We start from the raw sequence: 17,210 nt of genomic DNA, 5'->3' as shown, positions 1-17,210 counted from the left end.
GAGGCATTTTTTGTCTTCTTTTGTCTCTTTTTGTCTTAGTAGGATTTTAAGGTAATTATCTAACTGACTTCAAGAGCTCATGCTTCTGCTCCCAGGCTTAGCGCACCTTCTGCAAACAGCGTACCAAGATGGAACTGAAAAAAGATGTCATTCATTGTGAGAGACTACAATCATTTAGTAAAGATCCAAATGATCCGAATCTACTTTGTGTCACTAAGACCTTGTTTTATTTCTGGATTAAGGTAAATATTCTCTCATAATACTCTGAATAAATCCCATTTGTGGCCACCTAAAACAAAATCAGCAAGTAGAAATTCCAGTAGTATGTTAGGTAGTAGTATTGTATGAGGCCTTTGATTGTTTTCCTTTTCAGCTCCTAGTAGATACAAGTCACTTCATGCTCACTGTGTGAACATGCCAAGCAGCCAGTTTCCTTGACAAGCATAATACGGACAGTCATCCCGCATAAGGTTTAATGCAACCTTTCCCACACTCCCTACTGTTCATAACAACCTAGGACCAAGGATATTATATTTCTTCCTCTTTAATCTCTCATTCTCTCTTTGTGCATGTGCTTTTCTTGCTTGTCTTTATTAGTAAAAAAACCTGATATGTCAACCTCACATAACAAAACCATGCGTGCAGATATAACAAATGTAATTAATTTACAGTCCTCTTTTTTTTCATTTCTGTAATGTGCATTAATAAAAAGTCTTGAGATCTTTGCTCAGTTTTACGATGATTACAATAAGTGATGGAATAGATTTAAAGGTATTAATACTGTACTGTACGCTTTCTCTTTCCACCAGTTAAACAATATCAAAATATCAGCTCTCAAATGTGACAAAGACATTAGATTTGGCACAACTAATAATGTTTACTAGTTCACCAGGAATAAAAATAATTAAAACATTTTATAGTTAAAAATAATTATTTTTGCTAAGCAAATAATGCCTTTAATTTTTTTATAATTATTTTCTTAATTTTGTTTTTCGACTGCTCTAGTAACAAGAAAAATCGATGATGGTGTAATAAATGTGGTATAGCAAATATAATAAATCTGTGTGTCATATTACACTATTTAAGGACGAACCAGTTTTTTTAAAATGCACTCTGATGATTGCTTAGCTGAAATCACTGACTGAAGCTGCGGGTTTAATGATGAAGGGAGGAAGTAAAGTCTATAGCAGCATCTGAGAGTTTTTTCCACTATGTTTGACTCTGACATCAGTAACGTCCAAATATGTGTCTAGCTTATCTTTTCTAGATTGACCTGCACCTTGACTTTACACTGCACACGGATATCTCCACGCGTTAACCACAGGTGTTAGTGGTTTACTAACAAAAAAATAAATAAATAACCCAGCACAAACTTTGGGCAATTGCTTGTACACTAGGTTTAATCTAGTCAGAAATAGTATTACACTAACAAAAAGACACGTTTTATGTGCCCCTTCATGATGGTAACCTGGGCAGCTCTCAATATATACATAAATTGGTTTCGACTATATCTGGCCAACAACAATAACGTTTGCAGTCCTGCAATATCTCAGTAGAAAACAAAAAAGTACTGATGTGGGTACTTAATAAGTGAAAAGTTATTTTCCTGTAAATCTTTCTATGTGTTCTATTTTGTAGGTAAAAACCTACCACTTCCTACCCATCTTTGGGTTTTCCCCATACAAGAGGCATCTTTGGTGCTGAAGCATGTATTACACCAATGTAATACTCTTTAAATTCACTCATGACTCATGTCGCACCCTGAAGATGACTTGTCTCCCGCACAGTACTTTCATTCTTGAGTATCTTTACCTTGAGATTCTGGGCACTGTGTAGTATTGTGAGATGTATTGTCACAGATTTAAATTAAATATTAAAATATAATCACACAAAAGAGCAAAACTATTATTAATTTTTTGGTGCATTGTGGTTAATAAAGTAACATAATGGCAAATTCCATAAACCCAAAACTGAGGGAAGGGGTTAGGCAAGAAAGACTTTTCAACTGTGACAAAGACAAAAATCTGCTTAATTAAAGAACAATCGAACTACTAACGATTTCCATGCAATTCTTAAAAAATCAAATGGGTATCGAGCATTATTTGAGGGACTATTAGTATTTCCCATAGTCCAATGAGGGTGTCCATCAGATTTATAAATAAGCTTACCTAAAGAGAATATAAAATAAAAGAAAAAAGTATATAACAGTAGTTTTATAACTACCTAGGGGATTTCAACGTCAGTCAGTTTGGCCTTTGTGAACAGCCAATGCTGCCACATATAATTTTCTACAAAGTGTTTTGTACATTGAGGGGAAAACAGTTTCTATTTTCATGACTTTTGCTATAAATTCACAAATCACAGTAAGCCGTGGGTACACTAACGGTAAACTCATGGCTTACTGGGGTTCATCAGAGTGACTCATAATGTTTCACAGCTATGGGTTTTAATGACTGCTGTAGAGCCATCGTATGTTCCTATAGCCCTCTGTAACCGTGGTCACTTGTGGGCTTCTATAGCGTAGTCATTCAGAGCAGCACTGTCACGTGATGCCGATGCAGGATTGTATCACTAATAAATAAAGTTTAATGTTTTTTTTCTATAATGTTTGTTCATAACATTGATAAGGTGTGCGTGTGTTAAAAACAGTACTCCCACAAGTAATGAACATTGGTGAAATAAACTGTATGCTGTGTATATATAAACCGCTTCATTAGTTATCACCGGTCTCTCTGAAGGGTTCCTTCTAAAACTACATAGATAAGTTAAAAAAATTGTTTACTGCATAATGTGCACATATGAATGTAATAGTAAAGCCCTGTGCATCACAGTGAATACAGTGCTATGATACTACCCTTGTGGTAAGTATATGAACATGAAGATAAAACTTGTTTTATTTGATTTGTATGAATGTTTGATCTTACTGCAACTACACATCATATTAATCTGATCGGATTTTGTATAATCTTTAGCTAGATCATTGTTTGAAAACTAGTTGAATTTTGATGCTTTAGTATTTACACTACAAAATTAGTGTGGCCAAGTGTCTCCGTAGCCACCTCTGCATGTGGATCCTGTTTAAACTTGTACTTACCACTAATCAGCTGCATCGGCATATCATAAACTGCACCATATTTAATTTCCAGGATGTGGAAAAGTTATGGACAAAAATAACTATATTTTAAGGTCAGAATTTAAAATGCCACTAGGAAGCGAGACCTTTTTACAATTTTAGCGTTAACGCCTTCCATGTGGTGTATGAATTTAAATATGGCCTTTATAAACAAACAGAAATCAGTGTGCTCTAAAAGTTTTAAAGTTGCCCAGTTCCACATCTCTAACAACACTGGATACTCAACTCCGAGCAGCACTCTTGGCTCTAACTTTCACCTGGCTTTAAAGAGAAAAAAAATCAGAAGCAATCAACAGCCTGCTGCTAATGTCTCTAACTTTGGTACATGAAGCAGAATACATAATCAACCACACTATGCTGACTTCCCGATGCATATGAATAAGGGAGAGAAGAGCACTTGGTTACACACACAGTTCTTAAATTGCGCCTTTAGACTTGAGCGGCTTTTTGTAGCGCTACATAATGTGCAAAGATTTTAGTGAATGTGGCCTAATTATGCCTAAAACTGGTGCAACAGCTTAGTACATCAGGTCCAGGGTGTATTTCATAAGATACAGTACAGCTGTAAGTTTCAACTATAGGTCTGAAATCATCTGAAAAAATAATCAGCCAGTGCTGTATTCTTTTACATTGTCAAGCTGTGTACAATTACAAATGCACAGCTGTACTGTATATTAGTGAAATGCAATGATACTGTGACTGATCACAGATCGCACATGGCGCATCCTTTTCCTGTAAATAATGAGCATTAAATTCAGCAGTGGCTCCAGTTTTCTTCTTTGTGCTCTAACACAACATGACTGTAGTGAAAGCTATTGATTGGAAAAGCTAAGGGGCAGGAAGCTGAAATAATAGTCAATATTAGGCACAGTTTGTGCTGGCTAATGAAGCCATAACGGCTGCTCCATCAAAACTAGATTAAAGGAGGAAATGGAGGGAGGATGTGCATCTGAGAGGAATATAGGAGGGAAGAGAGTGGAGACATACATGAAAGAGGATGGGAATGGTTCTGGCAGAAAAGTGAAAGAGAGAGAAAGGGTAAGAGAGAGAGGATATGTGTGGGTGTTAGGTTAGAAGTACACAGTAACCACACACTCAACACAGGTTTACACAGGATGCATTACATAAACTTCTATAACGGATCAGTAAGAATCTGAACATCAGTAATACGTATATCAAGTTATGTAAACCTTCATGTAAATAAGGTTATAATGTTCACAGTATGTATTCATATATGAACATAATAATGATGATATTTGAAACATTTTCCTATAAACCTGTACATAAATGTCTACTTAATGCAGTGTATTGCAGTGTGGAAAACTGTGAACTTTAGTTATTGTGGTAAAAGTTAGGCAAAGTACACAACGTTTCTAGAGAAAGAGGACGTTGAAGGCAGTAACAGTTGGTATTTGCGTGCAAGATAAGGCAATCTCATCTCAGTCTCACACACACACACACACACATACACACACACATTGTATGTATATATATATTAAACATACTTCTTCTTCTTCTACTGACTTCTGCACAGTATTTCTGTGTGTATATATATATATATATATATATATAGAGAGAGAGAGAGTATATACACAGAAATACTATGCAGAAGTCAGTAGAAGAAGAAGTATGTTTAAGAACTTCTCCTAAGTGAAAATGCCTTACAGTACATTTACAGTTGTAACTATATTCCTCCTTTTTGTTCATACTAAGTAGCCATGCTGAAGTATGAGGACATATAGTGAAAAGTGCTGTTACATATTTTTTCATTACTGTGCGGGGGTAAAGTATTATACAAAAGGTACCGATACATACAGTCAGGTCTATATGTATTTGGAAATTGCCATCATTTACATATTTTTGCCTCTTTACACAACCACGCTGGATGTTCAGCTCTTAATTCAAAGGGTTTAACAAAAATATTGCATTAACCGTTAAGCAGTATTAACCCTTCATTTTCACATGCCCAAATTATTATTGGACAAACTAACAATTAAACAAACATTTTTTTTTTTATATTTGGTCGGCAAAACATTGTAGTCTTTGTAGTCTTCTCTTCCTAAAGGCTGAAGCCCATCTAAACCACCAAATGCTGAGTGAGTTTTTCTGCCTAGAGCTGCTTTGCCAGGCTTTTACTTAACTGCTTACATGGACACTTATTTGATAAGATGCACATTTAAATTCGCATATGTAAAATGTAAAATCTGGTGAAAATATAACAGAAGAAGGTGAAGAATAGGATTTTCTAAGAACTGTGAGATTCGGTTAGGCTTAACATATTTTCCAAAATTTCTCGCCTTCTACTTCACAAGATTGGATACAACCATTCAGTCTCATCTGTTATTGGTTAGACGCTTTATTACGTGAGAAATGTAAGCCAATCAGTGCCCCAACTTGCCAAAGACTGAATTAAAGACTGGTGGAAGAGAGCTGTTTTTACAGAGTTTATTAATCAGGAATGGGATGTCCTTCCCAGAAATTTCACCTAATGTTCCCACATCATAGGACAAACATGCAGAGAAAAAATATATTTATTCCATCAGGAGAGAAACAATGAGATCAAGTCAGTTGAACAAAGGTTCCCACCACCCACCTCATGATTAAAAATTCATTCTGATCGAGTCAGGCAGTTAGGATCGTGGTGTTTACATTATTAAACTCCATTTGAACACAACTATTGATACACCTGCCTATTTCAGCTTCTTCTTGAACTGAAGTGTTTTTTTTTCTTCATTAAGGAAGGAATTCTGCTGTCAACCACTTTAGTTGTCCTCAGTGGACTTTTTGGTATTGCTGAGCTCGTCACTGCATTTGTTTTGTTTTTTTAGGAATATGCACAATTGTGGCTTTGACCACTTTTAAAGAATCTGCTACCTCTCTGATGGGTCTCTTTTGTTTCTTTAACCTATCAATGGCCTCCTTCACTTACACCGGCTCCTCTTTAAACTGCAGAACAGATAACGACTGGCCACTAAACTGCTTATCCGTCTGTTCATCAGTAATTGCATTGCTCATGAGTTTTCAATTATTTCTGTCTCAGTACAGCGATGGACAGTAAAATAAACATAATTTGTTAAGAATAATGTCAAGAACAATTTTTGGGACAGATGCTTTGGGCCCAACTTCACAAAAAACAAAACAAAAACATTTGTTTTCTTTCTGAATGTCTGGTGAATATTACAGTAAATTCTGAAGGTCAATTCACATCCTCTATCTGCTTCAGTATATTAGTTTGATGACCTTACGACCTTACAATTATTTTACTGTAAATAGATATAATCTGTATAATGCACTTTGTTTATTGCAGGAATGCATTGTCACTGAGACTAATCTACAGTACACAGTGTGAATGTGTGTGTGGATTCCAGTAGTGAAAATCACCAGATACAAGGTTTACTAACTCTTCTATATACTGGATTATTCAAATGATAATTCACTTTGTTCAATGAGATACAAGTTTGTTTGGGATCACAGAAGTTCTTACCTTGTAGAAACATTCATCGTCTACCCAGATTTGGTTTCTACCTCCATGAGAACTAAACCAAACTTGACTCCAACATGTCCTAGTGCATTGCTCCATTTATCTATCCTTCAAGCCCCAGGACTGATTAAATAGAAGCATCCATGTATCATGATGCTCTGTCCAAACTTGACTCCAATCTTTACCTTCTTTATCATTAGTCTAAGACAGATGTGGCAAGAAATGAAGGACAAACACATTTTGTTACTACACTTAAATTATTATTTTTTTTGTGTGTTTATTTGTTCTTTAAAAATATGTTATGTTTTACTTCACTTTTAGACCCAACATTGAATGAACACAAAAGTGCATTGATTTTCTAATGTGAACACAAGTGTTTATGGTGTCATTTACACTTGTTAAGGTAAGATTAGAAGTGATTTATCTAACTAGCTTCCGGCATGGTGGCTCAGTGGTTAGCACTGTTGCCTTCCACCTCCACGGTCCGGGTTTGATTCCCGTGTGCATGGGGGTTGGGGGTTCTCACCGTGCTTGGTGGGTTTCCTCCGGGGACTCCGGTGTTCTTCCACAGTCCAAAGATTAGGCTAATTGCCATTCCAAAAATGCCTGTAGTGTGTGAATGCTCGTGGGAATGTTGACCAGACACAATGGTAATCATCATTGGCCAGCACGGTTCCTGATTGGACTACAAACCTTCCAAGATAGATGGATCTAACTAGCTTACAAACTGCACAAAAGAGTTGTGAACTCTTATATGTTTAGTTTGTGTTTTACACCAATGTCAGGGTCATTCTTTATTACAAGCCTACAGTATGTATAATGTTTTAGAGTGTCTTTTATCCTTACTGTATTCTGTACACTTGCAGTATGCCCATGTTTAATTCCAAAGACTGTACTTGCGTTATTCCTGCTCAGTAAAATAGATGTGGAAAAGGGTGGCAGTGACTCTAAAATAAAGAGAACAGCATAGAACATAGAAGTTTCGTTGAATGTCTTTGATAAGGCATTGTAATCATGGAAATATGAACAGTCTTTTTGGCTTGATGTCTGGAAACAATCCATTTTAATATTTGTTTCCATTAAGCCTGTATTAAAAAAAAAAAAAAAAACATCAAGATTTCTGGAAGGCCTACAAATTGAAATCTCTTCACAACAGAGAGTAACTCGTAAATGTTTGAATCGTGCATACAACAGGCTATAAAATCGTCTGCATGTCTAAGAACAGACTGCTGTGCAGTTGCAATGGTCTGCTGTGAAATTCTAAATGTGGTTTCCAGAGACCTGTCAGTCAAATAAGGGATATATATGAGATATAATGCATCAGAGAAAGACATGGGGGAATGCCCTAGATAAATAATTGAACTGCATAGGGGCCTGCAATAGACATGCAAAGTGAAAGGTGTATAAGGAAAGAATACTCCAAATACTTTCCCAGAAGAAATATGTCCTCACCTGCAAAATATTTTTGCAAAAGCTCCTCAAATAACAGTGTTTAAACGTGCAAATGTGTGTGTGATGACATACGCAAGTAAAGGAAAATTGAATAGCTGAACTTAATTCAATTCAGCTGCGTTCACTTTATCTTCCTCTCCTCTCATGTCCCCATGTGTTTAAGGAGAAAATGCTCATCTTTCCAGTGGAGCTAGTGTTCATGATGGATTAACTGTGTGCGTGTGTGTGTGTGTGTGTGTGTTTGGGTGTACTTGTGTATGAAGGAAGGCAAATGCACTCACAGTGCCCTTGCAGTATTTTGCCTAAAAGTTTTTTCCCCCCCGAGTATGGCACTGAGTAAAAGTGAGGACGAATTATCCAGAAGGTAAAATGTGATATATAGGTGTGAAGCAGACAGTTGGCAAGTAAAGACAGTGAGAGAGAAAGAAAATGCGAGAGAGGGCTGCAGAGACAAAGTCAGGACACCAGCTCTGGCAACACTGAGCACACAATGTTTTATCTCTCCGATGACAGTGTGTACAGTCGCCTGTACAGTGTGTGTATGTGTGAGAGATGATACACACCAGACCCCTGCTGCAGCTGAGACCCCCAGTAAAAAAAAACAAAAAAACATAGAGATGTACACTCTCTCTCTCTCTCTCTCTCTCTCTCTATTACACACTGACCTACTCTTTTAAATAATTTTTTTAAACAAATCTCTGCTCATGATTAATGAGCAGCAAATTGTCCTAGATAATATAATGTTTTACAGACTTCCATTGTTTTTTTCTGCTAATAATTATCATTTTTTCAGTGTACTGTACATGAAGGGCTTTTTTTTGTTTCTGAGAACAGAAGAATTTCCCCATACTGTACGTTTTGTTGTCTCTCAGTCTTTTGTATGTGCTGAATAAATCATGAGACACCTTTAGCACAGATACACAGCTGAGCATACAGTGACATGAATGACAGATGACAGAAACTCTTTAAAAAATTTTTTTTATTTTCCAAATTTGTTCTTGCTGAGCTGATATGCACCATAAAGATTGCATCAAAAGTGCTCTAAATGGATAAAAAAAAAAATCTGTCAATATTATGTGACATTGATCTTGTACAGTATCTTATAGTCTCTAAAGTACAGTACTGTGCAAAAGTCTTAAGCCATTGATTATTTCTTCATATTTTGCTTCTAAAGAGCCAGACTCTCTTGCATTGTTTAATGTAGTCTTGAGCAATAGTTCTCCAGGCTTCCTGAAGGACCTCTTTTGGCTCTCATTTTTGGGAAGTTTTTGTCTAGTTCGTGTACCTGACCAGTTTTAGTTTGTTAAGCCACACAGTCGCCTATAAAACATAATATATATATATAAAACTTAAGCTATGAACCAGTAAGAAACAGGTGGCGGTGATGACAGATGATCAGGTCGTTGATTGGTATACTGGTGATGCTGAATGGTACAGAACAGATGAGAGGGGAAATGAGAATGCTGCTGTGGTTCTAATGTAAACAACCCATTTTTAAATTGTATCTTTAGGCAGTATGAAAAGAACCTTTCTTTAATTTAATCTACATAAGTTAATTTAATTTAATACTTAACGTTAAAATGGGGAGGGGGAGGGGGGGTTGTGGCTCAAGACTTTTGCACATTATGCTACAATTCATATATTGAATATTGGTTTCAAGCTGGAAAATGTCCTGAACAGCAGAGCAGTACTGGATTACAATTTCAGATTCAATCCACTGGCAGGTTATCTGCTGTGGGTATGTGTTATGTTACTGTGCATGACTTAGATCTTAAATAAAATACAGTAAATTGTACACAGATAAGGTCAGGCACTTAATCATTGTGGTTGGGGCATTAAGTGTGTTGTAACGCTATTAAGTATTGGCCAATAGTCGTAGCTATAAAACTTCTTATTATTATTTTAACAGCGGAACTGCTGTAAGGATAAATGTTAACATCTTTTTTTTATCATTAAATGTAATTAAGTATTAGTTATTTTATTTATTTACCCCCTTTCTTCACCCTCTTACAGTATTAACTATACATGTTATTCATGGTACTGCATGTCACCAAGCTAACATCCAGTAACCTGATGAAATGTGTTTTGACACACTAGTCGCTTAGTTTACATTTACACTGGATTTAAACAGTAGGCTTTAATCGCTCAGTACTGTAGGTCCTACACAGAAAATGCTTCATCTGGGTTTTCAAAAGTAAAGGCTTATATTCAATAAAGCTTATTTAAAGAAAAAATGTTGGATGATTTACAGTGCATCCGGAAAGTATTCACAGCACATTACTTTTTCCACATTTATGTCACAGCGTTATTCTAATGTTGTTATGTCATAGCCTTATTCTAAAATGGATTCAATTCATTTTTTCTTCCATCATCTGGAAGTGGAAGAAGTTCGAAAGCACCAGGACTTTTCCTAGAGCTGGCCGGCCATCTAAACTGAGTGATCAGGGGAGAAGGACCTTAGAACCTGATGGTCACTCTGGTGACCAAAAACCCGATGGTCACTCTGTCACAGCTCCAGAGGTCCCCTGAGGGAAGAGGAAAACCTTCCAAAAGGACAAACATCTCTGCAGCAATCCAGCAATCAGGCCTATATGGTAAAGTGGCCAGAGTGTCTCATCAGACCTGAGAATTTTGTTTCTCATCGTCTAAGAGTCCTTTAGGTGCCTTTTGGCCATGAGCCTTTTCTTAAGGAGTGGCTTTTGTCTGGCCACTCTACCATATAGGCCTGATTGGTGGATTGCTGCAGAGATGGTTGTCCTTCTGGAAGGTTCTTCTCTCTCCACAGAGGACCTCTGGAGCTTCAATTCATTTTAGAATAAGGCTGTGACAACAAAATGTGGAAAAAGTAATGCGCTGTGAATACTTTCCGGATGCACTGTACATTTCTAATCAACACTGTAAACACACATTATTACTGAGTGGTTTAATGAATACCATCCTCACTATAACATTTGAGAATGTTCATAATGTCATTAAATGTATTTTTCACCAGAATGATATGCATTTAGGTGTGTCTGTGTGCCATCACATTCTTCTGAAGTAGATGTTAAAGCATACAGTACATTAAAATATGGCTCTACTTGAAGATACTCCTGATATGCACTAGTTCACCTCCCTTTAGGGCCAGAGTGAGATGTTGCATGACAACAAAGCAGACTTGTGCTAGTCTTGTGAAAAATATGGATTTATAGTAAAACCTGGCTTTGCAGGTAATACGAATGTTATGTTTAAGTGTAATGATCTGTAACTGTTTGTAAAAAGAGATTTGCAGGACAAAATTTAAAGCACTCTGATTTTCACATAGGTGGTGATTTTTTCATATTCATGCTAATTCTATTCATATTACAGATTGACTTGGAGCCAGAGGGAAAGGTGTACGTCATCATCGACTTGACTGGATCTTCCAGTGAAGGTAAGGTAATCCATTCGTTAATAATAATCGCATGATGATATGAACCACATTGCTCACAGTAGCCATTGTTTTCAGTCTGAGTGACTCAGACTTGAAAAGGATGCCTTTGGTTTTAGTTTTGGATTTGCTTACAATACAAATAGATTTGACTGAATTTGATCCTTGACAGTCTTTGATAAATGAGGAATTTAGGACGGAGCCTAGACTAGGATGCGTTTCAGTGTTTTTGTGGTCAAAAACATGTTGCATGATTACTCAGGCCAGACTGATATGGGCTAAGTTCAGCGAAATAATCCTTGCCCCACCCTTTTAAGCCATTTCTAAGAGGCTTTTCTCTCTGCCTTTAGTGCTCCTGGATGGTGATCAGAGACAGCTCAGTTTAGAGTCCTTCCCTCCCACTGGAGAAAACACTTCATATGTTTGTCTCTCAGATGCTTGTGTTCTTAGTGTAAATCCTCAGCTACAGCCTGCAATATATCCTCAGCTTCCATATTGATAGTGCCTTTATAAGAAAAGTTTACCCATCCCGAAGTGTGATATTCAGACATATATGTCTATATTGAATAAGGTTTTCCATATATGTTGTTTTATATAAGAACATACACCAATCAACCACAACACTAACACCACCACAAGCTGAACTAAATAACATTGATTATCTGGCAACAGGATCATGGGCACCCAAAGCCCATTTTACAGCCATAGGGACCAAAGGCTACCCCAACCCGATCCCACAGAAAAGCCAATGAAGCACAAACCACTGAAAATAGTCAATGCTGGCCATGCCAGTAAGGGATCAGAACACCCAGTGCTCTGGCCCCCTAGTTCTTCAAATGCTAAATCCCATTTGACCGAAAGGTTTCTTAGGCCTCACATAAAATCTAAATGGCTCTATGCTGTGCACTTATATACAGTACAAACAGTCACTGGCTTAAGCAGAGTTTGCAGGTGAGGAGGTCAGTGAGCTGGGTAGACTAACAGATTCACATTTATCTTTTTAGGCAGAGATAAAGTAAGAGTTAAATCCAATGGGATCACTATCAAGGTAGTTGTCTGGCATTGTTGGTACAGGAATCAACCAACCTGCTTTTAAGAAAGTATAATTTATAGTAATTGATATTATATATACTGACTTATACTTAATCATAAACAAAATAATAACTGTTTCATATTAAAATACTGGTAAATTCCTGGTATTCTTTATATACCAGTAAATATCTCATACCTCAGTTTATTATGAACTCTGCATGGCATAGAAGGAATACAAAGTTATGCATAATGAGGTGGCATACTTTTCTTGTAACAGGAGTGTGTTTTATTCCTCTTATACCACTGTCAAGAACAGTGCTGAAAAAACACAGTGCAGACAAACATTCTAACGAGAGCTATTGAAATAAAATAAACATGAGTATGAACAAATAATCCCAATCAGAGACAGGAAAGAGGTCAAGAGATCTGTAACTATCTTCACTGGGGCTTGGCTGACTCATGGATCTGAAAAAAAAAAAAAAGCGTGTTAAAACCAATACGATCATGATTAAGTGAACACTCAGTACGACGGGATAGAGCCTGATGCAGTGCTGTGCAGTTCATGAATGAGACTGAGTGGTTTAAGTAGCTTAAAGTGAGTGTGGTGCGTAATTGCATGCAGATGATACGCTGGGAATTGGAGTCCACTGTGACCATGCTTGTGGGTCCTGGGAAACTCCTGGGAGTTAGTTGTCGAATGTAGCATGGGTTTGACATACAGTATCACAGCAGTTGGCCAACAGTTGTAAATTTAAAGTTTATAATCTATTTATTGACCATTTATGATTAAATTTAATATTGTAGAATGTCTGTGAAACCAGTTATGTCTTGTTACTGCTTTTCTTTCAGCAGTTTTTAAGCTGTCTTTCAGTTTTTAGCGGCTATTTTTTCCCCCGATGCTACTAACACACACACACACACACACACACACACACACACACACACACACACACACAATACATACACACAAAAAATAGAAAAACACAGTTTTTCATGTTACCATGAAAACACAAGGCTCTCTGTCTAAAGGCTTGTCTCCTGGCTGAAAATTTACTGACTATTATTACACACTACCACTAGAATATTAAATAAATTTAATAAAATATTAAATAAACATCTCTTTGCTGAAAGCTTCACGCTCAGCTGGAATTCTCCAATTTCCAGATTTAAACAAATATATACTGAGATCAGTCTAAATATTTACTTAGCTTATTAATCTATTCTTTAAAGGCAGATCAATCATATTGACTGTTTGCTTTTAGGAGATTTTTTCGTGTCTTGTTTGGCTCTTACAAAACAAGTGAGTGGAACATCTTGCAAATCACTACATCACCAGTATAGGATATGGAACAGTTGTAAATGAGGTTAACATTTACACTTGGGTTACTATAATCGGCAGCATGGTAGAATAGTGGTTAGCACTGTCGCCTTGCGCGTTCATGGTAGAGGGTGTTAAAGTTCTGCCATTGGGTCTGTGTGCATTAAGTTTGCATGTTCTCCCCATGCGTGGTGGGTTCATATCATACTCTTGGTGGGTCACTCCGGCTTTCTCTCACAGTCCAATGACATACAGATGAATTGGTATCCTATCCAAGGTATTCCCCTTCTCGTGCCCAAATTCACTGGGATAGACTTCAGACCCCCTGCGACCCTATACAGGATAATCGGTATAGAGAATGTGTAAGTAAGTGACACTATGCAGTTTAAACAGTACTGAATCATTTCAGTTAGCACTGTGGCCTTGCACATCCGGGGGCGAGGGTTTGATTCCCACCTTCGGGTCTGTGTGTGCATATTCTCATCATGCTTGTGATCGAGTAAGTGACATTATGTTATTTAGTATTTCAGTATTAAATAAATTAAAACCTCCCCTGACAGAGTTATTCTATTAACTGATTCTATAGAATGTCTTGTTAAAAGACACCTGTAAACACAGCTTCAGATACATGTACAGTGGAACCTCAGATTGTGAGTAACGCAGTTTGTGAGTGTTCCGCAAGAGAACAATTTTAAAAAGAAAAGAAGAGCAATTTTAACTTAAAAAACGAACAAGTCTCGGTTTACGAGTACCGAGTATCATGTATCACACATGGGCTTCTTGTTTTGACGCCGAGCGTCACATGTTTATTATAACACACGCGTGTGTGTGCGTGTAAAGCAAAGGAAAGTCTCATTAAAGAGGTTAAAGATCCCTTTTCTTTCTCAACGTGGGTCAGCATGCTGTTGTGTGTGCATGTGCGTAATTTGACACTGTGCCCCTTCACACACAGACCCCTTCTCTCACCTTTACACACACACATAAACACATACCCTCCTTCTCGCCTTCACACATAAACCCACACACTCTCTGCTCTACACAGAAACACTGCTCTTTCAAAGGTAAAGTGCAGGGTAATTTTTTTTTTTTTTTTTTACTTTACAGCAGTGATTTCGTTAGCGTGCGTTATTAGCGATATTCCTTGCTAATTTTTCTGATAAAACAGTCTTTCCATTAGTGTGTGTGTGTGCGCGCGTGTGTGTGTATGTGTGTGTGAAACTCAAATGAGAGAGAAGAAAGTGTTACTGTGTAAGACGAGTAGAGGGGAGGGTCTGATTCCTCTACTCCTCTTACTTTAGCTTTACACACAAACACACACACAGACACACACACAGACACATAGCGTCTGCGCACATAAACAGAAACACTTATCTGTCGGGATTTATTTTTATTTTTTTTAAAGGTAAAGTGCAGGTCGATTTGTTTTATGAATTATGCTCGTAATCCAAGGTTCCACTATATATAAATTTTAGGTATACCACTGTTTGAACCCATTATGTGCTCACTGAGGTTTAGTCTGGAAGTGTTTTGTTGTGCTTTTGATCTGAAATGTCTCAGATGAGCTTGCTTTGCCTGATCTCAAAATTTGTTGACAATAAATCATATTTCAGTTGTGATATTGAAGTGTTCAGCTCAGAGCAGCAGAGAGAGCAGCCCAAAAAACCTTTGCAGGTTTTGCTACAGCACACAGTCATTGCTGCAGTCAAGTGCCTGTCATTGCAACATGCTACTTTGACCTAGCAGGCAGCAGATGACTAAGCATTTAGTACATCACTGTGTAATACATACAAAAGAAAAAAAGAGGGAGAGATAGACGATGATGTTACTCTGGAGTCTGTCATACTGAGTGAGTGAGTGAGTGAGTGAGTGAGACGAAGATACGCTTATTGGAGCATATGTAATGAGGTCCATGTGTTTGTCTGTGTCCAATCAAACTGGGATGTCAAATTTCATTTAGATTTGAATTACTTTAAAGCTTAAAGGGGTCATCCAGCCCCATTTTTAAATGTTAATATGATTCTTTAGGGTCCTAATGAAAAGTTTGTAATATACTTTAATAAAAAATTCTCAATGGTTGTGTAAAAAAAACACTACTTTTACCTGGTAAAAACTAGCTCTGTTCTCAGCAACCTGTTTCAGTACATGCTCCTTTAAATGCTTATGATCTCTGCTGAGCCCATTTTTTAAGAGCTGCTTCCTAGCAAAACCTGCTTTATATTGACCCGCGTTTATAAAGCAATCTGGTAAAAAATGATTGTCACAAACATGAATGCATTTAGGTATCGGCAGAGACGTTAGCTTCAAAAACAAAATTCAGTCACTGCGTCCTCAGCAGCTCAGATGTCGGTAGTGAATGCCGACTGCTGTGTTCGCTATTACACCCAACAACTGTTCACCACACTCGCTTAGGCAACATTTTGCTCCAGCGGCGAAAAACAATGGCCAACAGCTTCTTCTCACTCGGGGCGGGTCTTTGCTAAAACACCAGTGTCAATCAACTATAGTAGGAGTGGCCTCTTTTGGTGTGGCGTCACATTGCCAGGCATTTGAGATTGGCCTGATTTCAGAAGGGGCGTGTTATTTTAATAAATAAAAAGAAAATCACTGGGCAGCTCTTTATCATTGTAGAGTGGTTGTGTACACACTCTCCTAACACACATTTCAGTCCAAACAGCTTGAAAAAGTGCATGTAGGCCCATATGACCCCTTTAAGTATTTAAATTCACTGTTTAAATATCCAAACAGATTTAAATAAAGCTAAGTCTATAGTTTTATACTTTAAATATTTAATTACATTCAATGGACACAAACACTACAGAAATCTACATCGCTTCTCCACAATAATGCACATGGCGCTACTTTTTCTACTTTAACGACAGCTCCCATCTGGCCCCAGAGTGAATTATTTAGTTTTTTGTGTTTGGAAAAACTCATGTACACTGCCTGGCCAAAAAACAGTGCACACTTGCAAAGCATGTAGCGTGGGGTCAGGGTTAGGGTTAGACTTCATTTTCTTATTACATAATGTTGCCGAACCTAGACCTCATTCTGACTCTCTCATTGCTCCAAAGTCAAATCTTTATGTTCCCAAACAAAGTCTTTATTCCTAATTAGCTTCACTAACAACTGGTTTTCTTATGGCCATGCAGATGTTTAGTCACAATCCTGTGAGCTCAACTCTGCTCTTACTTTTACTATGTTGTCTACGTTTTTTTTCCAATGAAGTTAAAAGTTCAGCATTATCATTCCAAGTTTAAATAATGAGCAGAAGTTTACACACTTCCTTCCACTTGTGTGAGCTTACAGATGGCCATAATGGGCTAGTGTTGCTATGTATAACAAGAGTACAGGTATGCCTCCCCTTCCACTGAGGGCACTGCCAATC

The 17,210-nt window shown here is 37.3% G+C and overlaps 1 protein-coding gene across 2 annotated transcripts in view; it reads left to right on the top strand.

The window, feature by feature from the left end:
* Window positions 1-17,210, top strand: part of prkceb (protein kinase C, epsilon b) — a 94,705-nt gene that overhangs the window by 12,660 nt on the left and 64,835 nt on the right. For both annotated transcript variants that reach the window (XM_053501907.1, XM_053501906.1), the window contains exon 2: window positions 11,415-11,478. In XM_053501907.1, coding sequence (XP_053357882.1) covers window positions 11,415-11,478 — 64 coding nt within the window. The remainder of the gene's footprint in view (window positions 1-11,414; window positions 11,479-17,210) is intronic.

Source organism: Clarias gariepinus, chromosome 8, assembly GCF_024256425.1.
Source record: "Clarias gariepinus isolate MV-2021 ecotype Netherlands chromosome 8, CGAR_prim_01v2, whole genome shotgun sequence".
Lineage (NCBI taxonomy): Eukaryota > Metazoa > Chordata > Actinopteri > Siluriformes > Clariidae > Clarias > Clarias gariepinus.
Note: the sequence above shows the minus strand (reverse complement) of the source record. Positions and strands in the feature narration are given on the sequence as shown.